Source organism: Propithecus coquereli, unplaced genomic scaffold, assembly GCF_000956105.1.
Source record: "Propithecus coquereli isolate 6110/MARCELLA unplaced genomic scaffold, Pcoq_1.0 Scaffold35, whole genome shotgun sequence".
In the NCBI taxonomy this organism is placed as follows: Eukaryota; Metazoa; Chordata; class Mammalia; order Primates; family Indriidae; genus Propithecus; species Propithecus coquereli.
Window position 1 is genome coordinate 6,491,870 of NW_012149174.1, and position 25,847 is coordinate 6,517,716.

At 39.9% G+C, this 25,847-nt stretch overlaps 1 protein-coding gene across 1 annotated transcript; it reads left to right on the plus strand.

The window, feature by feature from the left end:
• Window positions 1-526: 526 nt before the first annotated feature.
• Window positions 527-25,331, plus strand: AMD1 (adenosylmethionine decarboxylase 1). Its single transcript, XM_012651189.1, has 9 exons — window positions 527-967; window positions 17,955-18,041; window positions 18,905-19,031; window positions 20,234-20,336; window positions 21,913-21,955; window positions 22,057-22,201; window positions 22,373-22,465; window positions 22,550-22,705; window positions 23,122-25,331. The coding sequence occupies exons 1-9, from the start codon at window positions 858-860 to the stop codon at window positions 23,260-23,262; spliced, it is 1,005 nt and encodes a 334-aa protein (XP_012506643.1). The 5' UTR covers window positions 527-857; the 3' UTR covers window positions 23,263-25,331.
• The last annotated feature ends 516 nt before the right edge of the window (window positions 25,332-25,847 follow it).

A 25,847-nucleotide genomic window follows, 5' to 3' on the forward strand; every position in this document is an offset into this window, starting at 1 on the left:
CCCTTGGCAACGTGTGCGTCACGGACAAATGTTGAGCTTTAATGCCTGGCTGCGTTCGCCTCCGGGACACACACTTTAAAGAATGGCCAAGTACCTCGACAGTCGCGGTGAACTGCACGGGATCAAAACCACCACGCCAACACAGCACTGGCCACCACCCCCGCCGAACCCCGCCAACACCCCTAAGGACCCTCCCATGTTTTCTGCTAACCAGTTGTTTCACGCAGCGCCTCACAGCCTTTCGTCACTCCGTTCCCGCTCTCCCCACCCACTCTGCATTCGACCCTAGGTTTCTAGTTCCCAGCTGGACAACACAGAACCATCTCCCACTCCGGGGACAGCGACAGCCCGAACCGTAGCGCAGCGGGTAACTCCCGGCGCTCGCTGCAGGCCATCCGCCAGCCAGCCGCCACTCCGCGCTGAGTGATTGACAGGCGGCGGCAGCTATGGGCCGTGGGGGCGGGGCCATGCGTCACTTCCTGGCCTTTCAGGGAGCCGGAGTATATAAAGTCGGTGTTCACGCATCGCCCTCGCTTACACAGTATGGCCGGCGACATTAGCTAGCGCTCGCTCTACTCTCTCTAACGGGGAATCAGCGGACTACAAGAGACTGAACTGTATCTGCCTCTATTTCCAACAGACTCACGTTCAACTTTCGCTCACAAAAAGAAGCCGGGAAAATTTTATTAGTCCTTTTTTTAAAAAAAGTTAATATAAAATTATAGCAAAAAAAAAAAAGGAACCTGAACTTTAGTAACACAGCTGGAACAATCCGCAGCGGCGGCGGCAGCGGCGGGAGAAGAGGTTTAATTTAGTTGATTTTCTGTGGTTGTTGGTTGTTCGCTAGTCTCACAGTGATGGAAGCTGCACATTTTTTCGAAGGGACGGAGAAGCTGCTGGAGGTTTGGTTCTCCCGGCAGCAACCTGACGCAAACCAAGGATCTGGGGATCTTCGCACTATCCCGAGGTGAGTCCCCGGGGCATTCGCTGACATATCCGGGCCTGGGGGCTGTCGCCGCCGGCAAAGCACCCAACACGGGTGGAGGTTGGATTCCTGCAGCCTTCAGGTGGGGCCAGGTCCCCGGGCGGGGTTCGCTTCGGCGGTCGTGGAGCGTGCCTGGTTTTGGGGGGAGCGGCCGCGTCCACGCGGGGTTCGAGCCGGCTTCTCCCGCGCCGTTGCCGTCCGGGAACAGCCTTGGGGGAGGGGAGCAGGCCGGCGCGGCCGCGTGCTCAGGTAACGTCCCCGGCGGGGCGGGCGGCGCCGCTCAGAGTGGTTTGCGGCCCGCGCCTCCCGACTTCCCCCTCTAGCTAGCGTTCGGGGCCCTGGGGGGGCCAGAGGGGGTGCGCGGGTTCCCTCCCGGCAGGTGTGGCTCGGCGGGCTTAGTCAGGCGCTAATTCGGGCGTGCCTGCTCGGGGAGTGGAGGAGGGAGGGAGTGGGTCCGGAGCGGGACTCGGGTTTGCCGCGGGCGCCGGCAGGAGTGGGCCCTCCCGGCCGTGTCTGAGGAACAGGCGAACAGGCCTTCCACCCGCTCTCGCCGCGGGCAGCATGTGGCACTCGGGCGGCGGGGATTGGGCGGGAGCAGTGGTGTCGCAGTGGCGGGGCCCCGTCGCAGCCCTAACGCGCTCTGCACCAAAGCCTCGTCTGGGCAGCTAGATGGGCGGCACGGCCCCTGGGCCGGCCCCGGCAGACGGCCGCGGAGCCCGCCGAGGGTTGCTCCCGAGTCTCTTGACCTTGGGCTGTGTAACCTGTTACCGAGTCGGCAGGATCCGGGGGACCGGAGCGGGGCGGAGGAGAGGTGCGGGGTGGACTAAGGTTTGCCTGCATTTGCAGGGTAGAGGCCCGTCTGACCCAGGACATAATACCTTTAATACCTTAAGCTTGAGCAAAGGAATCTGGGGCCCCACTCCCGCCTCATCGCGCAGAAGAGAGGTTTTAGTGGTCTTGCCGTGGAAAGCAAGCTCAAATAAAAGCACAGGAGATACTGTGGCTGCTTGGGCCTTGTTGTCGGCGGCAGTCACACCAAGCGCAACCCAGTGCCTTCCTATGCCCCTCCACCGGTTCCCTGGCTCCTCCGCGCGCAAGTGCGGCGAGGGTGGCTGTGTGGCCGAGGAACCGGCATGGCCCGCTTCATTGAGAGGCGGCGACCAATGAGCTCCTGGGCGCGACGGAGAGCCTGGCCCGAGGGTGTGGGCCAATGGGCGTTTTAGGAATGTTGGCTGCGCTCGCAGCCGTCCCTTGACAAAAAGCAACTGGAGAAGAGAATCCAGGCAGACACGTGCTGCTGAGACTTTCAGGCACGTTGGGAAACCGTTTTTAGTAGTGTATTTTGAGTGAGTCCGTTGTAGAAAAAAATAATCCTGATAGCTAAAATGTGACGGGTCTCACTTTTCAAGCTTTGTGTGACACTCATAATGTCTAGAGTGCTTACTGTGTGCCAGGCAAGGCTCTAAAGGCTTTACGTTATATTATAGGAAGTGGTTACATTTCTCAGTGACCACGGGGAAGCTTAGTATTTCCTCCATTTCACAGATGGGAAAAGTGGTGTTTGTGATAGGCGTTTGGTAAAACGATTGCGATCAAAGTTAGTACCTAGAAGAAATAATGGTTAAGAACAGTATTAGAAAATGAATAGCAAAGATTGTGTTACCCTGGTTTTTTGAATGTTCGAAGCCTTAAATGATTTGTAAGTACTTGTTCTTAATAAAGGGGAGAGGGTTTTGTTCTCATTCAAGATCTTAGGCAAAAAATGCCAGAATTTAAGCTTGGGCTTTTTGGCTGTTAAGAGTTTCTTGAATCAAAGGGGCATGGTTAAAAAGGCAGCCTGCTTTCTTTAAATGTTTAAAGGCCACTTTTACTTTGTACTTTTACTACTTCAGTGTGGCTCTTAAAATGATGGCCCAAGTTAAACCTTTAAGCACAGAATATTCCCTTTTGTAGAGTTCATGATTTAGTGCCATCCGTTTTGTGGACATTTAACATTCATTAAACCACTGTTGAGGCTACCACCACATCACGACTGCTGTGGATAAAGCCGGTTAGGCAAGTAAGAACTGGGAAATCTCTTTCATTGGAAGGATATACAAGAAAAAGACCTGAAAATCATCTTGGATTTAACTAAAAGGTCTAATGGTAACCTTTGTGGGAACATTTTTCAGTGACCACTCAAACAAGGACGCACTAATTAGGTTATTTACTGAGGTAAAAAAGTATCTGAAATAGTAGAGGCTGACCTGAAATCAGTGGGCTAGCAAGAAGGAGTCATTGATAGTCCGGTCTTTGAGGAGGTGGGGTACCAGCCCCAGTGACCCCATGGAAGATTATCAGTCATCTGGAAGAGTAATGCATAATGAAATGGTTAAGTGCCTGGCCTCTGGAATAACAAGATTTGAATTCAAACAGCATTTGAATAGCTGTGTGAGCTCTTTCCTCATCTCTAAAATGGAGACAGTTATGGTATCTACCTTGTGGTAGTTGTGAGGATAAATAGGTTAATGTATGTACGGTACAAAGTGTTATCTTTTTTTTTTTTTAGACGGTCTAGCTTTGTTCCACTCTGTTCCCTGGGTAGAGTGCAATGGGGTGATGATCATAGCTCACTGCAACCTCAAACTCTGGGGCTCAGGTGATCCTCCTGCCCCAGCCTCCGAGTAGCTGGGACTACAGGCATGCAGCACCTCACCAGGCTAATCTTTTCTATTATATTTTTGGTAGAGAAGGGGTCTCGCTCCTCTTCAGGCTGATCTTGAACTCCTGAGCTAAAGCAATCCTCCTACCTCGGCCTCCCTGAGTGCTAGGATTACAGGCCTGAGCCGCTGCAGCACCTGGCCAAAAGTGTTACCTTTATTTTTGATTCTTTGTTCTTCTTAAATTTAAAAGGGTAAAATCTGGCCTGGCAGCCTGGCTCATGCATGCCTTATAATCCCAGCACTTTGGGAGGCTGAGGTAGGAGGGTGGCGTGAGCCCAGGAGCTGGGATACCAGCCTGGGGCCCATCTCTACCAAGAAAAAAAATTGGCCAGGTGTAGTGGTGGGTGCTTGTAGTCTCAGCTACTTGGAAGACTGAAGCAGGAGGATGGCTTGAGCCCAGGAGTTTGAGGCTGCAGTGAGCTATGATTGTGCCATTGCACTCCAGCCTGGGCAACGGAGCAAGACCCTGTCTCAAAAATAAAGATAAAAACTTATTCTCATTTTCATTTTTTTTCAAGCAAACAAGGCTAGGGAAGAAAGAAATTCAGATTCTAATCTAAAAGACTGCACATTAAAAGGTGCTCTAGCAATTCAATGTATTAATAGTTACTTTTATTGAAGGAGAGAAAGAAAATAGGGTCACTGGAGCGTATCTCACTGCTTCAGTATACTCATCCTTCTACAGAATAATCATTAGTGGCTTTATTTTTACTTAATGATAAAAATGTGAAAGCCAGAAAGCCCTTGCCTCACATCCCACCCTCAGAAATTTCATTTAAATGTGACAGACTAAAAGACTGGATTAAAATAAACAAGTAACTCTGTTTATAAAACATGTTAAACATAAGGATATAGAGGATATTGTCAAATGTCCAAAGAGAGCATTACTACAGATGCTTAAAAACATTAAGAAGGTAAGGATATGATAGGAAAAATTTCTAGAAAAACTCCTTTCCAAAACTGATGCAAGAAGAAATAGAAAATCTAAAATAGTCCTGTAACAATTACATAACTTGAATTTGTCTTACTCATCTAGGCCCAGATGGTTTTTCGGAAGTGTTCCATAATTCAAGGAAGAAATTATCGCAACCCTTTTTGTATATTTTTCCAGGAAATAGAACACTACTTCCCTCTATTTGCTCTTCCCAAGGAATGGAAGATGTTCCCCCCACCCCAAAGATTATTTTACCTTTCATATTTAGATGTGTAATCCATCTACAATTGAGTTTGGGTATGGTATAAGGGGATAGAATTCACTTCAGGCAAAGTAGGCTCACCTTTCCCAGCTTTAATTAACACCAAGTCAAGCTGGTACCCTCTTCCTGAATGTTTACCTTTTTTACTAAACACTTCTCTCTTTTAGGCTGTTTAGTATAGTTTACCTCGACTATAATCTGAACAAATTATGTAATACTGAGAATTTTTTCGTTTTTTATTTATTTCAAAATATTAGTGGGTTACAAATGTTTTTATTACATGCATACCTTGCATAATGCTTAAGTTGGGGCTTTTCATGTGCCCATCACAAGAATAGAGTTCGTTGTACCTGATAGATAAGTTTTTACCCTCCCCCTTTGGTTTCCAATGTCTTTTACATCTCTTTAGCTCCCAATTATTAGAGAGTAAATGTGGTGTTTGTTTTTCCATTCTTGAGATACTTCACTTAGGAGAATGGTCTCCAGTTCCATCCAAGCTGCTACATAGGGAATTATTTCATTCTTTTTTTTATGGCTGAGTGTAGTACTCCATGGTGTATAAATACTACATTTTCTTTATTTAGTCATGAATTGATGGGTGCTTAAGTTGATTCCACATCTTTGCAGTTGTGGATTGTGCTGCAGTGAACATTCAAATGCAGACGTCTTTTTGATAAAAAGATTTCTTTTCCTTTGAGTAGATACCTGGTAGTGGGATTGCTGGATCAAATGATAAGTCTATATTTATTTCTTTCAAGAATCTCCATACTGTTTTCCATAGAGGTTGTACTAATTTGCAGTTTCACCAACAGTGTATAAGCATCCTTTCTGTCTGCATTCATGCTGGCATCTGTTGTTTTTTGACTTTTATTATGGCCATTCTGACAGGGGTAAGGTGGTATCTCATTGTGATTTTAATTTGTGTTTCCCTGATGATTAGTGATATTGTGCATTTTTTCATATGTTTGTTGGCCATTTCTTTTGAGAAACTTTTGTTCATGTCTTTTGTCTCTTTTTTTTTTTTTTTGAGACAGAGTCTCACTCTGTTGCCCAGGCTAGAGTGCCGTGGCTTCAGCCTAGCTCACAGCAACCTCAAACTCCGGGGTCAAGTGATCCTCGTGCCTCAGCCTCCCGAGTAGCTGGGACGACAGGCATGCGCCACCATGCCTGGCTAAGTATTTCTATATATTTTTAGTTGTCCAGCTAATTTCTTTCTTTTTTTTTAGTAGAGACGGGATCTCGCTCTTGCTGGGGCTGGTCTGGAACTCCTGAGCTCAAACAATCCGCCCACCTCGGCCTCCCAGAGTGCTAGGATTACAGGCTTGAGCCACCATGCCCGGCCTTTTGCCTCTTTTTTTAATGGGTTTTTTTTTCTTGCTGATTTGAGTCCTTTGTAGACTCTGGATATTAGCCTTTTGTTGCAAAGGGCTAATATATAGTTTGCAAATATTTTCTCCCATTCTGTAGGTTGTCTGTTTACTCTCCTTGTTATTTATTTCCTTCGCTGTCTGAAGCTTTTTAATTTTATTAAGTCCCATTTATTTTATTTTGTTATTGCTGTATGAGAGGTTTTTTTTTTTTTTTTTTTAAACAAAGGAAGATCTTCACTGCTGTGGTTTGGGTTCAAGAATACTGCTGGAGAAAAGCAGCAGTCCAGGCATATACAAGTGAATACAGGAATGGGTGCCTTGCGGACTTCTAAAGCTCACCTATTTCACACAGTATTTGAAGTTGAAATAATAATGAAGGGGTAGTTTTGCCCAATTTTTCAGATTTTAGAAGAATGTTGAATAATCAGTGACCATATAAAAATGGCTTAGTTGCTGCACAAAAATGCTGTACCAAACAAAAGCCTTTTATTTTATAAGAAATGGCAGCTTTAGGGAGGGTGAGAGTAGTAAGGAGGACGCTGAAAAATAAGAAATTTTGGTGACAGAATTTCGGGACTGTAAAATCCTTTCCTTTTTCTTTAGAATTCATCAGGCTTGAGCTAATAATGAGGTGGGTTTAGATGGGAAATTCTAGTGGAGGTGAAGAGGATAAATGTTCATTGATTTTTGAATAGGTTAAAGGTTTTTAAATCTGGTTATACATGAAAAACTAGAATCTCTAATGTTGGAAATGATGTTTAGGACTGGTGGGATATTTTGCTATCCTTACTCTGCTTGACTTAAATTTTATAAACTAAAAAATAATTTTCAGTAAAGGATTGGGGCTGTTTAAAAGACAGTAAATCACACTTCAGCATTAACTTTCCCAGAACTCATACATTATTTGACTGGTAGTATCAGTAATTTACGTTGAAGGAATTTACGACCCTTTGCCAAAAAACCTTTTAGTGTAACATTCTGGAGTAGAAAAGCTTCCTATTGAATTAAGCTTCTCATTACATTCCTCAGAATTTCAAAAAGATTTAAACTTGTTTCCAAAGCACCTATCTTTAAGAAGCACACGTGTTAAAGTGGTAATAAAACTGAGAGTAGTAGTAACTATACTGATAAACGTTTAAACTTGGTAAAAATTTAAGATAGAGAAACAACTCAGGCTGGGAATAGTGGCTCATGCCTGTAATCCTAGCACTCCAGGAGGCCAAGGCCTGAGGATTGCTTGAGCTCAGGAGTTCAAAACCAGCCTGAGCAAGAGTGAGACCCCTTCTCTACTGAAAGTAGAAAAATTAGCCAGGCGTCGTGCCTACAGTCTGAACTGCTGGGGAGGCTGAGGCAGGAGGATCGCTTGAGCCCAGGGCTTTGAGATTGCAGCGAGCTATTTGATGCCACTGCACTCTACCCAGGGCAACCTAGTGAGACTCCTCTCGCACACACAAAAGGAGAAACAACTTAATACAATACTGTGATTATAATCAGCAGTGTTACTGCATTCTGGGTTCAAATTTTTGAACAAAAGAGGGGGGCTTATTTCTTGGATGTATGAATTAACTGCCCTAGGTATGATGATTTTAATGTAATGTAACCTATGATAATTGTAAATGTGCAAATTTATCCTACTTTTCAATGAATTTTTGTGGTATATAACTATCATTTTAGAGATACGTAAGTGGCTTGGAAAAGTAAATGTGCAAATTAAAAAAAAAAACTGCCCTAAGAAGTCATCCTCAGAATCTTAACTTCTGTCATTCTAGGCTTTACTGAAAAATAATCACGTGTTTTAGGATGTTTTTGACCTGGGGAAAGGTATAGAGGTAACCCAACCGTATTGTGGTAGTGAGAGTCTCAGAATCAGACCTAAGTCAGGCTGTGAGCTTCAGTCTGTCTTTAAGTAGTGACTGATGAATATCATAAACTCTGAAACCAGCCATTTAACTGTAGGAAGTATTGAGTAATCTAATGACCGGGAAGCTTTTAAAATGCAAATCTTCAGGCACCATCCTCAGTGTTTGACACCACCTATCCCTGGGATAGGATCCACAAATCAGTGTTTGACCACCTTTTCAGGTGTTAAAAGTATAACTCTGTCATAAAAGGTTTCCTTCTATATGCTATCAGCATTCTGTTTAATGTTTTAGAAATTGTGGTAAGAAACAACACATAACAAGATTTACCATCTTAATTATTTTAAGGGTACAGTTCAGTAATGTTAATTATATTCACACTATTGTGCAACAGATTGCTAGAATTTTTCATCTTGTAAACTCTATACTCATTAAGCACTAATTACCCTTCCTCACAGCCCTTGTCAACCACTTTTCTACTTTGTATGATTTTTGACTACTCTGTACACTTCATTTGAGTGGAATCCTAAAGTATTTGTTCTTTTGTGACTGGCTTATATTAGCATAATATCCTTGGTTCATCCACTTTGTAGTACATGACAAGATTTCCTCTTTTAAGACCGCGTAACCCATCGTAAGCATATACCGCCACATTTGGGGATGCTATCACCTCTTAGCTATTGTGAATAATGCTGCTATGAACATGGGAGTATAAATAGCTTTAAGACCCTGCTTTCAATTCTTTGGAGTATATATACTCACAAGTGGAATTAATGTTTAACATGGTAAATTTTTTACTTTTAAGTGTTTGAGGAACCTCCATACTATTGTCAATAATGGCTACACCATTGTACATTTTTACTAACAGGGCACAAGTGTTCCAATGTCTCTAAATTCTCACCAACTTTTTTTTAGCACGATATAAATATTTATTTAAATTATAGACTGCTTTCACTCCCTCATTCAATCACCATGATTGCTGATTCTACCTTTTTTTCACATTTCAGGTTTGTTTTTTTATTGATTTATATTTATTTCAGAGTATTACAGGGTCTCACCAGTTCTTGTGATTATCTCCTCTTTTGATCATGGTCATCCTAATGTGTGTGAGGTTATGTCATTGTGGTTTTGATTTGCATTTTTCTGACTAATGATGTTGAGAATCCTTTCATGTTTTTTGGCCATTTGTATCTCTTACTTGGAGAACTGTATATTTAAGTCCTTTTTCAGTCTTTTTTGTTGAGTTGTATGTGTTCCTTTTATTATGGCTATTCATTAACCCCATATTAGATATTTTGCAAATATTTTCTCCCCTTCTATAGGTTGTCTTTTCACTCTGATTGTTTCCTTTGTTTGGGGGTGTGTTTTAGAGAGACCACATCTAGCTATGTTGCTCAGGCTGGTCTTGAACTCCTGGCCTCAAGTAATTCTTCCTACCTCAGCCTACCAAAGTGCTAAGATTGTTTCCTTTGATGTGTACAAGTTAAGTTTTATGTCCCCTTTATCTGTTTTTGCTTTAGTTGTCTATGCCTTTGGTGTCATAGCCAAGAAATCATTGCCAAAGCTAATGTCCTGAAGCTTTTACCCTATGTATTCTTCTAGAAGTTTTATAGTTTTAGCTCTTTACATAAGTCTTTCGTCCATTTTGAATTAATTTTTGTATATGGTATAAGGTAAGGGTCTAATTTCATTGTGTTTGCATGTAGACCTCAGTTTTCCCAGCATCATTTGTTGCTGACTTCCCCATTCTGTATTCTTGGCACCCTTGCTCAGGCTACTTGACCTTAGTCATTTACTTTTTTTTAGTTCTTACATGGAAAAAAAGTTGGCCATTTCAAGTTTTATTGAATCAGATAACATGGGAAGTCTCATTATTTGAATTGTATCTTGTCCCTGGTAAACATTCCCAAGTTCTATTTTTATTAGACCTCAGCCTCTTTAGGAAAAATTTCAAAATATAATATGTGGCATACCACTAAAGTGTTCCTTTTCAGGTATGGTGACTATGATCGTTCAACTCATGTACTATCATTAATAAAGAACATCTGTTTCTTTGGAATCGTTTAGCATGATCTCTGGTCATTTTATTTTTGAGACAGAGTCTTGCTCTGTTACCTGGGCTAGAGTGCTGTGGTGTCAGCCTAGCTCACAGCAACCTCAAACTCCTGGGCTCAAGTGATCCTTCTGCCACAGCCTCCCGAGTAGCTGGGACTACAGGCATGCGCCACCATGCCCGGCTAATTTTTTCTATATATTTTTAGTTGTCCGATTCATTTCTTCCTATTTTTGGTAGAGACGGGATCTCGCTCTTGCTCAGGCTGGTCTTGAACTCCTGACCTTGAGCGATCCACCCGCCTTGACCTCCCAGAATGCTAGGATTATAGGCGTGAGCCACCGCGCCTGACCTCTGGTCATATTTTTAAAAAATATTTTAATGCCTACTCTTTCTTTAAGTTAAATTAGGGTTTCTCAAGCTCAACATTCTTGATATTTTGGTCCAGATAAATATTGTTGTGGATGACCGTCCTGTTCATTATACTGTGTAGCAGCACCCTGGCCTCTGTCTACTACATGCCAGAGCACCACCACCCTGGTTGTGACAACTAAAAAATGAGTCAATGTTTCCAGAAGCATTGAGTTAGATCAATGAGGTGACATTTAATCAGAAAAAGTAATTCAGATCAGGAAATATTTAATCTACATACTTCTTTATGTTTTATAAGCACCCAAGAATTGTGTGCTTGATTAGCTTCATAATAATTTCTGATCACTAAACCAGCATTATATTGTGTGATCCTATAATATGAGCACATCCAAAATCATCTTGCTTCTTCAGTCAGCTTTATGTCTATCAGTTTGATTTATTGAACTCCGTTTAAAATATTACAATAAATAACAAGGATTGCCAAATGACCAATTTTGTAAAATAATTTATAGACTAGTGATTCAGTCTGTCTCAGTGTACAGCGTGTTTGGGAACAAAGCATAGACACCTTCCATCTCTTATTATTGAGCCTTATGTGACTTTCTTTCTTTTTTAAAGCAGTGTCTTGCTCTGTTGCCCCAGCTAGAGTGCAGTGGTGTCATCATAGCTCACTGCAACCTCAAAGTCCTGGGCTCAAGCGATCCCCCTGCCTCAGCTTCCTGAGTAGCTGGAACTTCAGATTAGCTGGGCTAATGGTGTAACATTCTAACTTGATACTATCTAACCTTGAAATCATAGATATGTAGTTTATAAAATGCCTCAATCAACCATAAAAAAACACTTGTCTTTTTCATCATTAATTTGGACAGAAAGCAGGGCACCGAAAATCTATCTTCCAAAACAGGAGTCAGCAAACTTTCTGTAAAGGAAATTTTGCAAGGCAGACAGTCTGTGTAACAACTACTCAGCTCTGCCCTTGTAGGGAGAAAATAACCATATATGACATATCAATGAATGGATGTGGCAAGGTTCCAGTAAAGCTTTATTTATAAAAGTGGGCTATTTTCCCCAGAGAAATGTGATAGAAATAATTTGTGCTGAAATTGTCAGCTCTTTCAGATTTGGTTTTTCACCTTTCTATGTTCATATATAGCATTGTATTGACTTCTTCAGTTTTCTTTCATCTTTTTTGTCCCCTGATTTCTTATTTCTCTTGAATGTAGCAATGCTCATAGATTTTTTTTATAGTCACTTGGTTAATATGTTATCCAACTATTTGTCTTAGGGTGTTGAAAGCAATTGCTTTTTTTATATTGTGACTCTGAAAAAAATGCTGACTACTTGAGCATTACTCTTAGTTGAAGAAAGGTTTGGATGCAGAGTTTATTAACTGATGATGAATGAGTACACTCATTTTGGTGTCTGTCAAGATGGAGGAAGCATACTATACTGTGTCTCAATAAATGCAGCTGAAAACCCTGGACTGAATGCATGGAGCAGCTGTGTGATGACTCTGAAAAGTAAATGTTAGCAGGTGAATTAAAGAAGGAAACCAGAACTTAAAATACCATTAACCCAGTGTTGGATTCCTGTTTCTTTTTATCCCTCTTGTATATCTTGGGCTGGTTTTTGGCAGCCAGAAACCCAGAACCGGGCACTAGGTGCAGACAAAAAGAGCTCCAGGAGAGTCCCTCTATTTCTGGTCCAGAGAATGGAGGAAATCCCTTTTTGCTTTTGTTTTTTTTCTGTTCTATCAGGACCTGTGCAGTCCTTCAGCAGCTGTGGCTGTCAGGCACATGGGTAAAACTACAAGGGGCGGGGAGTTCTTTTTAAACCAGAGGAACTGTGGTCCTAAAAGCAAACAGGGTCATGGGAATCCTTATTGGTCTTTTCCCTCTCTTCTCTCCCCACTTGACCAGAGAGAGAGAAAGTCACAGGCAGTGTGCTGCTGAGTGGAGACACTAAAGACCTGTCTTTACAGACAATGGATGAAGAAAGGGGCCTTCCTGGGAGCCAGGCATTTTCAGGGAGATTGTAGAGAGGGAGAGTTGATGAAAATAATCCCATAAAATTTTATACAAACAGCCCTGAGCTGCTCATGCATGGATCTGATCCTAAACAGCATGTCAAAGGCTTTGAAAACTGAAATATAGGATAGACAACCTCCCCAAGACCCAGACTGGACATTGGGTAGCACGTAAGTGGGAAAGGTCTGAATAGCGTGACAAAGGCTTTCGTAACAAACCTGACATTGGAACTGGGCACATAACCCACAGGAGTTGGATAAAGACTAGAAGCCTTGGCTGGGCGTGGTGGCTCACACCTGTAATCCTACCATTTTGGGAGGCTGAGGTGGGAGGATTGCTTGAGCTCAGGAGTTCGAGACCAGCCTCAGCAAGAGTGACACCCCCTCTCTATTAAAAATAGAAAGAAATTAGCTGGGCGACTAAAAATATAAAAAATTAGCCAGGCATGGTGGCACACGCCTATAGTCCGAGTAGGAGGCTGAGGCAGGAGGATAGCTTGAGCCCAGGAGTTTGAGGTTGCTGTGAGCTAAGCTGACGCCATGGCACTCTAGCCTGGGCAATGGAGTGAGACTCTGTCTCAAAAAAAAAAAAAAAAAAAAAAAAGACTAGAAGCCTGAACCCAATGAGGTGATTGTCTGCTAAAACAACTTTTTGAAAATAAATGACCCAGAATTATTTAACACTATCAAACTGTCTAGGATGCAATCCTAAAGTACTCCACATATGAAAAACTAGGAAAAATCTCAACATCTTTCAAAAGAAAAGAACAGTCAAGAGACAAACCTCAAGGCAACACAGACCCAAGATTTTAAAGCAGCTGTCCTAACCCTTCTATTAAGAGTGGGCACTCTTGAGACAAAAGGAAAGCTAGAAAGACTTAGAAATAGACATGAAAAAAATGGAAGATTTGGAGCTAAATATAATAACTGGAATAAAATGTTTATTGGATGGGGCTTTAGTAGAATGGAGATGACAGAAGGAAGAATGAGTGACATTGAAGGTGGTAGATCGGGGGAAATATCCAGTCTGGACAACAGAAAATTGAAAGATTGGGAGAAAATGTACAGAACCTTAGGGACCTGTGGGACAACACCAAAAGGGTTATTAACAGTTCATGTCAGTGGGTTCCCAGAAAGAGTATGGGGCATAAGGATACAAGAAAACAACCTACTTCTACATTTGTCGTTATAATAAATGACAACTAAGTTATGTGACAGTAGAATAAATAAGTAAGCTTCATTTATGTGGAGTTGAGAGTAAGATCAGAATTATTGCCAGATACAGGACATGCTTGAGGGTCTGTTACGAACTGATATAGGCATTGAGGGTAGAATTTAATGGTGAGATATAGTGGGATTGACATGAATGCCTTAACAGACACCAAGTACAAAACTGCAGTAAGCCTTGTGAGTTTTGAAACCATTTAATTGACAAATACAGTCTGGAAGGGGTAAAGGGTTGACTTTTAAGCTGAACAAGGGAGCTAAAGACAATGCTGCTTCTAGGTAAGGTGACTTCTTCCATACATACATTGTCTCAGCATAATCATGACATTCTCTCACTCAAGTGTCTTGGTTAGCGTGATCAAATGCATGGTGCTCTATTTCTAGGAAGAGAGAATAGCTTGTGGTAAAAGCCACAAGCTGGAGTATAGAAAATGAGGATTTAGTTATCTGTGTGTCTGCCAAATGTATACCTTAATTAATTCAGTTTTTGTTTCTGATTCATTGTCAGATGAGAAGGGGGATACCAGGAGGTCTGAAGATGAGATAGATAATGGTTTATCCTCTGGAGAGAGCAAAACAGGATCTTTATGAAATGAGGGGACAACAGGCACTGTTTAGTGTCACTACACTGAAAAAAAAAGAATGAAAGCTTATATATAGCAAGTGTGTATATATCCCTAACACTTAACCGTCATTTTCCTCCCAGAAATCTTAATGTTCAAGCAAAAGATTAGAATATTTGGGTTGTTTGACCTCTCTAAGAACTAAAAAATATGGACGTGGGACCCAGTGAAACAGCCCAGTCATAGTGAGGCCTACATTGAACAAGGCCCATCCACAGACATAGAGCTTCTTTTTTTTTTTTTTTTTTTTTTTTTTGAGACAGAGTCTCACTTTTTTGCCCGGGCTAGAGTGCCATGGTGTCAGCCTAGCTCACAGCAACCTCAAACTCCTGGGCTCAAGCGATCGTCCTGCCTCAGCCTCCCGAGTAGCTGGGACTACAGGCATGCACCACCATGTCCGGCTAATTTTTTCTATATATTTTTAGTTGTCCAATTAATTTCTTTCTATTTTTAGTAGAGACAGGGTCTCGCTCTTGCTCAGGCTGGTTTCGAACTCCTGAGCTCAAACAATCTGCCCACCTCGGCCTCCCAGAGTGCTAGGATTACAGGCTTGAGCCACCGCCCCCAGCCCAGTATTTTTAATAATTATGCTTGAAACAAAGCTTCTGATGAGCTAATTTTCTTAGCATCCAACTGTGGTCAAGAATCACTTAACAGAAATGTTGAAAGGACACAGACGGGAAATTTTGAGGATAAATAAATTTGGATAAGTTCATAGAAAACAAAATTAAAAAGCAAGATGGCTTTTAAATACAGAGAAACAAGGTTATACTATCTAGCTCAGCCATGGAACATGTTTAAACATCTTAATATAAATAGCGAATATAACCAAGAAGGGGATGCTATGGAAGGATTTATTAGTGTGTACAGTGGGTGGAGGAGAATGTATGCAAATGTGCTAAATTCTGGTGGGAAGTCAGGTGAACTCTGCTCAGATTTAATGTAATGCTGCTAATACTTAAATCAGTGGATATTTTTATTTACCTTCACATTCAATATTTGAATTCTTAATATCTATTATAGTGGGTGGTTTTTGTATGGATTATGTAAATTAATCCTCATCAGTCAAGCGAAACAGGATTTCATTCCCATCAGGCGAAGAAAACTGGGGAAATTTCAACGATTGTCACAAAGCAGAAAAGTTACAGATTTCATAAGAGCCCTGTGTTTTCCTTTAGATTAGTTATAACTTTTTGCATTAAAGTGTATTGTTCATGGAATTGGAATACTCGTGGGTCCTGAAATGTTGCTAGTACATCGTGGGTGGACATTAAGTCTTCCAAATATGAAACTCAGAGCTACTGCTTGACTACCTTAAGAGGATGTAAAAAAAAAATTTTTTTTAGGTTTGTTACTCAGCTTCTGCAATTTTTTTCTTGCCTAGATGACAAATTGTACCATTTTTTAGTTCAAAACAGCAAAAGCATGGCCCAGTATGTTTTTTTCTATATATGAACAAATTGTTAGCACTTTTGAAAAAGAGATAGCCCTTTAAAAATTTTAATAGTTAGCTTTTAAAAACTTGCTTAGGGCCCGGCGGATTGTTTGAGCTCAGGAGTTCGAAACCAGCCTGAGCAAGAGCGAGACCCCGTCTCTACCAAAAAATAGAAAGAAATGATCTGGACGACTAAAAAAATATATATAGGAAAAATTAGCTGGGCATGGTGGTGCATGCCTGTAGTCCCAGCTACGCGGGGAGGCTGAGGCAGAAGGATTGCTTGAGCCCAGGGGTTTGAGGTTGCTGTGAGCTAGGCTGACGCCACAGCACTCACTCTAGCTAGGGCAACAAAGCAAGACTCTGTCTCAAAAAAAAAAAAAAAAAGAAGTTATCTCTAAAAACTTGCTTAGTTATGGTCTAACAGAAAAACTTTAGCTGGGCATGGTGGCTCACACCTGTAATCATAGCACTCTGGGAGGCCGAGGCGGGATGATCGTTTGAGCTCAGGAGTTCGAGACCAGCCTGAGCAAGAGCGAGACCTGGTCTCTACTAAAAAAATAGAAAGTTAGCTGGGCATGGTGGTGCACCCCTGTCGTCCCAGCTACTTAGGAGGCTGAGGCAGGAGGATCACTTGAGCCCAGGAGTTTGAGGTTGCTGTGAGCTAGGCTGACACCACGGCACTCTAGCCTGGGCAACAGAGCAAGACTCTGTCTCAAAAAAAAAAAAAAAAAGAAGTTATCTCTAAAAACTTGCTTAGTTATGGTCTAACAGAAAAACTTTAGCTGGGCACGGTGGCTCACACCTGTAATCATAGCACTCTGGGAGGCCGAGGCGGGATGATCGTTTGAGCTCAGGAGTTCGAGACCAGCCTGAGCAAGAGCGAGACCCGTCTCTACTAAAAATACAAAGAAATTAGCTGGACAACTAAAAATATATAGAAAAAATTAGCCGGGCATGGTGGCGCATGCCTGTAGTCCCAGCTACTGGGAGGCTGAGGCAGGAGGATCACTTGAGCCCAGGAGTTTGAGGTTGCTGTGAGCTAGGCTGACACCACGGCACTCTAGCCTGGGCAACAGAGCGAGACTCTGTCTCAAAAAAAAAAAAAAAAAAAAAAACAAAAAAATTTGGCTATATAATCATTAGCAAGCCTAACATTACCTTTTAAAGATTTTGGGGTGGGTCTCAGTACTCAGCTGGGCCGGTAACAGTTTCTTTTAGCAAAATGGTGAGAAGAGCACAAAATCCTACCGGGATTGTTTGGTCTTGTGCTTCCTTTTTAATATAAAAGAATAAAACATTTTGTTGCTGGCTGTGCTGTTGGATTTTCCTTACAAGGTCTTTTCTGGATAAGAAGTGATATGCCATTTTCCTGAGTATAGTACAACCTGCCAGATACTAAGGGCCTTAAAAAATATTTCTAGCCTTTAATCTGGTAATTTTAAGATGCCTCTTGGAACTAATTTTAAGTTGTCTATTTATAGTAGGCTCACTGTACGAAAGAAGAAGCAGCTACATAGGTCTGCTTTAACTCATGTAAATTAACTCGTTTGTTCACACATGAGACTCCCATTTTGCTATCTGAAATGCGCATCTTCTCGTGGCATTTATTATGAGAGTAATACATTTATCTGTCAGACAGGCTTTTAGAAACTCTGCCAATATGAGTAGTGAAATGGTGCTTTTAAAAAAAATTGTGTTTCTTAAAGTAAGGTTAATAACCTAACCTGCAAATTGGATAGACAAAAAAGTATCCCAGTGTAACTTGAATTTCTTTAATCATTAATGAGTTAATGATTTTCCTGGTTTATGGGCCTTTGAATTTCCTCTGTAAATGAATTATTCACATTTTTTTGCCCATTTTTGAGTAAGTTGTAAGTAGATAGTATGACATTTTTTCATATGGTATAACATGTATCCATCTTTTATCAGGATATATCAATATAGACCATTTTGAAACTAAATGTTGATATTCATAAGAAGCTAGAACAATATAAAGAATGTTGTAAGAAAAATGTAGTCTTAACTGGAAAATTGTTAGAGCTTTAGTTTTTGTGAGAGTAGGTACGTATTGTGAATTAATCATATTTTTTCATTAAATGATAGATCTGAGTGGGACATACTTTTGAAGGATGTGCAATGTTCAATCATAAGTGTGACAAAAACTGACAAGCAGGAAGCTTATGTACTCAGGTGAGTCCTGTAGAACTGGTGTTAGCTAGCCAGTTTCAGTCCTAATCATAACTTCATGTGAAATATCAAATTGTTCTTCTTAGTCTTAGTTCTGTAATCTGTTTTACCTTATTTTCAGGAATATAGTGTAAAAGAAAATGATTATTAATATGGGTGTTTCTGGACGATAGGTTTTTAAGCCTTACCTAATAGCTCTTCAAAGTGGTTTTCATCTTTTCCTCGTAGTTAGTAGAAAAAAGGACATCTTAGTATCAGAACCTCAGGCAAAGTGAAAATCAGCTTCACCATACAACTAGGGAACTAGGGTTGCTGTATTAGGATATAAAAGAAAGCTATACCTTTTTATAGTTGCAGAGTTAATTTATTCAATAAATACTTTGAATGCTTAAAGTATTTACTGTTGAGGGCCTCGGAGCTATTGGATTGAACAAAGTGCATAAGGCCCACTACGTTTTACTAAGTTTGTGTTTGACATATACAGATATTTATCAAAATGCTTGCTGTGTGCCAAGCCCTTGGGGATATAGTGGTAAGTAAAAACAAACATTCCTTTCCTCAAGGAGCTTATTATCTAGTGAAAGAAATAATGATGGTTACAGAAATAACATGGTACAAGATGAGGTAATGTAGGAATTTAGTAAATAGTGTTAGGCATGTACCAGTGACACTTTGCTAGGCTATTGTATATAGACAGCCATCTGAAAGCTGTTACATTTCATGTATAAAGTACTTGCTCTGGATTCAGGACTAGGTCTTAAAAGAAAAAGTACTAGTCAAAAATTATAAATGATTCATAATAGGGTAATTGCATCCTCAGTAGTACATAGACATCATTGTAATATTGTGACTTTTTTCAACTGCAGTGAGAGTAGCATGTTTGTCTCCAAGAGACGTTTCATTTTGAAGACATGTGGTACCACCCTCTTGCTGAAAGCACTGGTTCCCCTGTTGAAGCTTGCTAGGGATTACAGTGGGTTTGACTCAATTCAAGTAAGTAATCAAACATTTTAAAAATCTTTTTTGGGGACATAAATGTGTTAGAATTCTTATCCTGTAATGTTCCTAGTAAATAAACTTTTATACTTACTACCTCGGTTATAATGCATAAGAACACGTGGTAAGATGGTCTTATAACCATAGGAGAAAGAACTGAAATGTTGAGGTTGTTGCTTAAGAACAGCAGAAACTATGGAGGAAACAGAGAATGAGTTGGGATAATTCAAATTGTGGAAAGAAATGAAGAAGCCAGACACTTCAGTAGTTAACTTCTTGACATGGTTATTTATAGAAAAGTGGTTAGAAAAGAAGGGAAAGCAAGAAAAATTTAATTGGTGAAATTATCCAGACTTTATAATGAAGAGTTATGTTGGAGACCAGCAATCGGTATTGAGTTAATTTCTGATAATTTTCAAGAACTAAGGTTTTCTTTACCTAGGGTATAATTTCCTGATGATCAGTTGTTGATTTTTAATATTTGACTTTGTAAGGAAAAGGATGTATCATTATTGGGGCGCATAATACAGTTTTTGTTGTTACCTGTTGATCCTTGTAAGAAATCTAAAGCAATGTGTACTTAACTTGGACCACTAACTTAAAACTAAATGTGTGTAATATTCTACAAAATTTTTGCTTACATGACTTAAAAAGCTCAGATTAGAAATGAACTTTGTCTTAACAGTTAGGAGCCATCATTAGGAGACTGGGCATTTTATTCTCCATTAAGACTATACTGGGATCAGCTCAGGTAGCTCATGTGTATACTTTAGAAGTACAACACTGGGACCAGGTATGGTGGCTCATGTCTACAATCCTAGCACTTTGGTAGCAGAGGCCAGAAGATGGCTTGAGCAACATAGCCACATCCTGTCTCTACAAAAAAATTTAGAAAAAAATTTTCTAGCCGGGCATGGTGGTGCACCCCTGTCGTCCCAGCTACTTAGGAGGCTGAGGCAGGAGGATCACTTGAATCCAGGAGTTTGAGGTTGTAGGAGCTATGATGGCGCCACTTTACTTTAGCCTGGGCAACAAAGTGAGACCCAGTCTCAAAAAAAAAAAGTGCAGAATTGGGTAATACTTGAGTTTTGATTGTGCTGAGTTGTGATATGTAGGACATAGTTAATTAATAGTTAATTAGTTTAGAAAAAATAAAATTCTATGTCTTCAAGTTATCCGCCTTTTTTTTTCTTTTTAAGAGCTTCTTTTATTCTCGTAAGAATTTCATGAAGCCTTCTCACCAAGGGTACCCACACCGGAATTTCCAGGAAGAGATAGAGTTTCTAAATGCAATTTTCCCAAGTAAGTTTAAATAGAATTCAAACCTGTTTTCTTCTTAATTTTAGAAAGTGTTACCTTTCAGAGATCTTTTTATATATGATAGTATATGTATTCAAATATAGCACACTGTATATACTCTTCCATACTTTACTTTTTTAACTTGGATGTTTTATCAGTATAATAGCTTATAATTCAAGATAGACAGAATTTATAAAGAGCATAAAATATCAGATAAAATGTTTTTAGTTAAGATAAATTAGCTAGCTTATTACAAAGGTGTTGTTTGTGTAAACAGGCCCTTGTAACAATAATTGTGCATCCCAAGTCAGTGCTGTTGAAATGATGAAATAAGATGATTGTGGAATTGATCACTTGCCACCTCTGGTTTTTCGTATTGCAGAGGGAGACTTCATCTTTGGTAGGTCCAGAGCCAAGAGGGAGACACACAAAGCCTCAGGTGTAGCTAAATGCTGTTTATTTGAGCATCCGGGTGCAGATGGGTAGAGGCCGAAAAGAGTATCCACACCAGGAAGGGGAGAGTGGTGGGTTTTATAGGAGGTTTGGATGGAAGTTTGGGGAGGGTGAAGTTTTCTGAACAGTAACCGGCTCCTGCCAACGTTGCCGCAACTGTCTGGTCAGAGTTAGATTTCCAACCTCTGGACTCTTCCAGACTCATGCTGTCTGTTGTTTGACAGGTCTTATGATCACTATCTAAGTTTTCCATTAACCGCATTCTGTCCTATACATACTTTCCAGGGTTTCACCCTGAGCAAGCCTAACAGTCTTCATCTAGCAAGATGCTTTAATTTGTGCCTAACTCCTATCTTTTGACCATAGGAAGAAGGATGTTTTTCCTTCTAGAAAAATGTCCAGTGGTTTCACAGACCTTTGTGTTAAGAAATTCTGGTCCGGCATTTTATCTGATAATTGGGCTGACTTAAAAATGATCAACACTATGTAATCACTGTATTACCAGAATCAAATTGGCAAGATTTTCTTCCATCCCTTTACTAAGTTTTTATTTATAGAGGCTAGAGAACTAAAGGATATCTAGTAACACCCTCCCTTAGATGAGGCTGAAAATCTAGCATAATTTAATAACTTTGCACAAAAGAAAATCTCCTGACTTAACACATCTGCTAATATGAAACCCCTACCAGGCTATATCAGAAGGTTGGGTTTTTAGTACAGATGTCTAACAAGTATTGATTTACTGAGTTGTGTGGGGCTTTGAAACAATATTGGAAGGAAGTGTCACATAAAATATATTTGTTTGGGAGAGTAGATAAATTGGGGGCAAAATTCCATTTCCTAAAGGAATTTTAGTGGAAGAGTAAGGCACAGTTTTCTCAATACCATTTAGATTGACCCACTAGTTGAACTGTATCTCTGAATCATGGCCAGAAAAAACGTCTTTTTAAAAAGAGTGTATGGGTCGGGTGAGGGGGGATCCTGCCTGTCTGGGCATTTACTTAGTTAAGTGTCCCTTCACTGATGACATTGCTGGTAGTGGGCAGATAGTATACTTCTGAGAGTGGTAATAAGCCAGCCTGTAAAATCAACGTTATAATTATTTTATACTCTCTTCCATTAACAGATGGAGCAGCATATTGTATGGGACGTATGAATTCTGACTGTTGGTATGTTTGATGTGATTTTGTGGATCTTTTGTTACTCTGTATAAGATTTATTTTAAACTGCCAATTGTCATTTTTTAAAACTACTTTTTACTTTTATTTAGGTACTTATATACTCTGGATTTCCCAGAGAGTCGAGTAATCAGTCAGCCAGATCAGACCCTGGAAATTCTGATGAGTGAGCTTGACCCAGCAGTTATGGACCAGTTCTACATGAAAGATGGTGTTACTGCAAAGGATGTCACTCGTGTAAGCATTTTCAGTAATAATTGTTGCTGGCTTCTTCGACATGACCACTAAGTTTTGTGTTTTTTCACCACAGATGGCTGGGTTCACCTCCAGCACAGTCACTAAGTTTTTGAAAACTCATTTTCAGGTTATTTTTCAAGCCTTTAATTTAATCTGTGCTCTTTTTTCTAGGAGAGTGGAATTCGTGACCTGATACCAGGTTCTGTCATTGATGCCACATTGTTCAATCCTTGTGGGTATTCAATGAATGGAATGAAATCGGATGTAAGTAGTTATATCTTGCTTTGATAATTATTTAAATATTTAAATGTACCCTTTCCATTATTAACATAAAACTGTTTCTCTAAGGGAACTTATTGGACTATTCACATCACTCCAGAACCAGAATTTTCTTATGTTAGCTTTGAAACAAACTTAAGTCAGACCTCCTATGATGACCTGATCAGGAAAGTTGTGGAAGTCTTCAAGCCAGGAAAATTCGTGACCACCTTGTTTGTTAATCAGGTAATGTAATTGCCTATTGGCAATAAAATTTTAAGGGAAATGAAGATAGAGAGGCATATTATAAGGTGTATTCTAAGATGGCACATATTACTAGTCACTCAGATATCCAGAGATAATACTAGTTGAAGTTACCAGTAGATGAAAAGAAGTTTTATGTGTTTCATTAGACTTCTATCAGTCCTTGTTTTATGTCTAACCCAATTGATGGGCTCCTCCTGTTCTGTTTATTTTCCCTAATCTCTGGCCTGGTGGGGGCTGTAAGATGCCCCACTCTATCCACCCCAGAGGAAAGCAGCTAAAATAACTCAAGTGCTATAGTTTCATTAAGATAAAGGTCTATTTATTATGTATCTATTTTCTTTGAAAATGTTTGTGCAGAATGGAAACAGTAATGGTTATTTAAATTTTTCCCCCAGAGTTCTAAATGTCGCACAGTGCTTGCTTCGCCCCAGAAGATTGAAGGCTTTAAACGTCTTGATTGCCAGAGTGCTATGTTCAGTGATTACAATTTTGTTTTTACCAGTTTTGCTAAGAAGCAGCAACAACAGCAGAGTTGATTAAGAAAAATGAAGAAAAAACGCAAAAAGAGAACACACGTAGAAGGTGGTGGCTGCTTTCTAGATGTTAATACCAGGGGCCATGCTTTCCATAACCACCACCTTGTAGTTGCAGAAAGCCCTAGATGTAATGATAGTGTAATCATTTTGAATTGTATGCATTATTATATCAAAGAGTTAGATATCTTGCATGAATGCTCTCTTCTGTGTTTAGGTATTCTATGCCACTCTTGCTGTGAAATTGAAGTGCATGTAGAAAAAAACTTTTACTATATGGAACTTTACAACACTTGTGAAAACAATTCAATTTGGTTTATGCACAGTGTAATATTTCTCCAGGTATCGTCCAAAATTCCCCACAGACAAGGCTTTCGTCCTCATTAGATGTTGGCCTCAGCCAAACCATCTGGGACTGTTCTATTAAACTGCTGCCAGAATTTTACATCCAGTTACCTCTACTTTCTAGAACTAATTCTTTACTAATGTTATTGGAACCAATTTCTACTTCATACAGATGTTTTTTGCAACAGCAATTAAAGTTTTTTTCCACAAGTCGGGTCCTGTTAAGAAAATGATTCCAGTTACTTATTTTGTGTATTACTATTTTAAAATTATTAGTCTGTGCATTTGTAGTCCTATAATTGATTTCTTCTCTCACCATGGTGTCTTTCCTCAAACCCTCCAAATAAAGCAATACACTGTTAACACTGTGGGTTTATATATAAATCTTATACCCCAGATGGGGAAAGGGAGAGATGGTTCCTGAGCTTAATTTGGGCCTTTTGGATGACAGTAACAAAAATAAACGTCTCCAGTGTTGATTAGCAGGGAAGACATGTAGAGAATTGTAGATGGAGATTAGAGTGTAGTGGCTGAGCTGTGGAAATGATATGTAATTCTGTGCTCCTCACTAAATGAAATTAGCTTCTAATGAGTACCATGCCTTTACTAACTCACTAAGTAGTAGTATAAAAGGGTTTTTATTACTAAGTTGATTACCAGGAAGGTTTAGCATAAGGTTTGTACTAGATTCAATAAGTCAGGTCAGCTTGGATCATTGACCTTAACTTTTACTTTATCAGCCATTTCCATGAGTTTCCATTAATAATATACTATAAACTTTGGTTCAGAGCAGATTCAATATCTTTTTCCATCTTGTGACTTCAAGTTCTGTGACTTTTGTGATGCATATGAGTGTTCTGACTTCATCTATTCCTCTAATTGTGGTGTTCTTTTACCATGGAATTCACAGGATCAAATGAGTGACTGCCCAGAATGAGAATCATCCAGGTTATTCAGATAAACACCATGAAGCAGAATATCTGAATGAGTAAATAAGTGAAACATAACATACAAAATTCCACAATTCTCAATGGGAAATGACTAAAATACAAGCTTTCAAGAGTTGGCATCTTATAGCTGTATTTGCAAATACTGTGGGATTTAAGCAACTGAGTGAATACGAAAGTTGACTATATTTTGTATTTCTTGTCCTCACAATATTTTGATAATCACTGGATTGATGCAATGCTGTTTTGTTCCTTCCGTATTTATAAACGAAACACCTTTTTTTAGTGTTTCTAAACATAAAATCAACTTGGTATGAAATCAAGTGGTTGGAACACTTTTGACTTATTTTAAGCATGTTGATTGAAAGTTTCATTGAGGAAGTTTTCAGTCAACATGATCAGTTTGATTCTGTAATGAGCATAGCACCCAATGTTTTGAGGTGCTCTGTTTTGAGGACCAATGCTCAAAAGTGGATTTTGTTCTTGAACAGTATCCCAGTAGTTTTGATGACGTTTGTTGGCTTGAGGTCTGATTTTTTTTCCTAATAGATTTAAGAACTCTACTATTGAAAACCTGCACATTTGTGTGGAACACAGCCTAGAAAAATGAGAACTAGATTGAATAGTAATCTAAATTAATCTTTAGTATGATAGAGGAGGGAAAGTTTTGGTGCCATAATTTCTCCTTTCATTGGTGTTGGACTTAAATCAGTTGAAATGTATTTCTGTACCACAATTTAAGCTTCAATAAAAATTCAATTGTCTAGTGACATCCAGAAAGTTTTGTTGACCTGTTTTTTAAATAGTCTACATGACCAGATACTGTACTATGTAAAAATAAAAATGTGTATTTGTGTGTGTGGAGTTAGAGAAGTCAAAGTTTGAAGTCGGAAGGTTCTGGCCTTTATCATAGATTAGGCTCTTAACACATGGGGGCTGGGGTGATCAAACTGTAAGCTTGATTCATTCATAGTTTACTAAACTAAAATTTATAAGCTTGATCATTTTCATAACTGGGCAAAATTTCAGTTCTACAGTCTCTTATAATCTGATAAAATCTTGTGAAAAAATCTGATCTTAGAATAATCTTCAGTTAGAAAATATTTTCTTTCCTTTTTTCTCTCTTTTTTTTTTTGCCATGGGGTCTTGCTCTGTCACTCCTACCTCAGCCTCCCAAGTCGCTGCATTACAGGCAAGAGCCTCTGCACCCAGCAATTTTCCCAAGTAAAAGATAGAGGTCCTAGAAAATGGAAGTGTTATGTAAGTATGTGATATCTGCTTCATAAGGTTCATTTA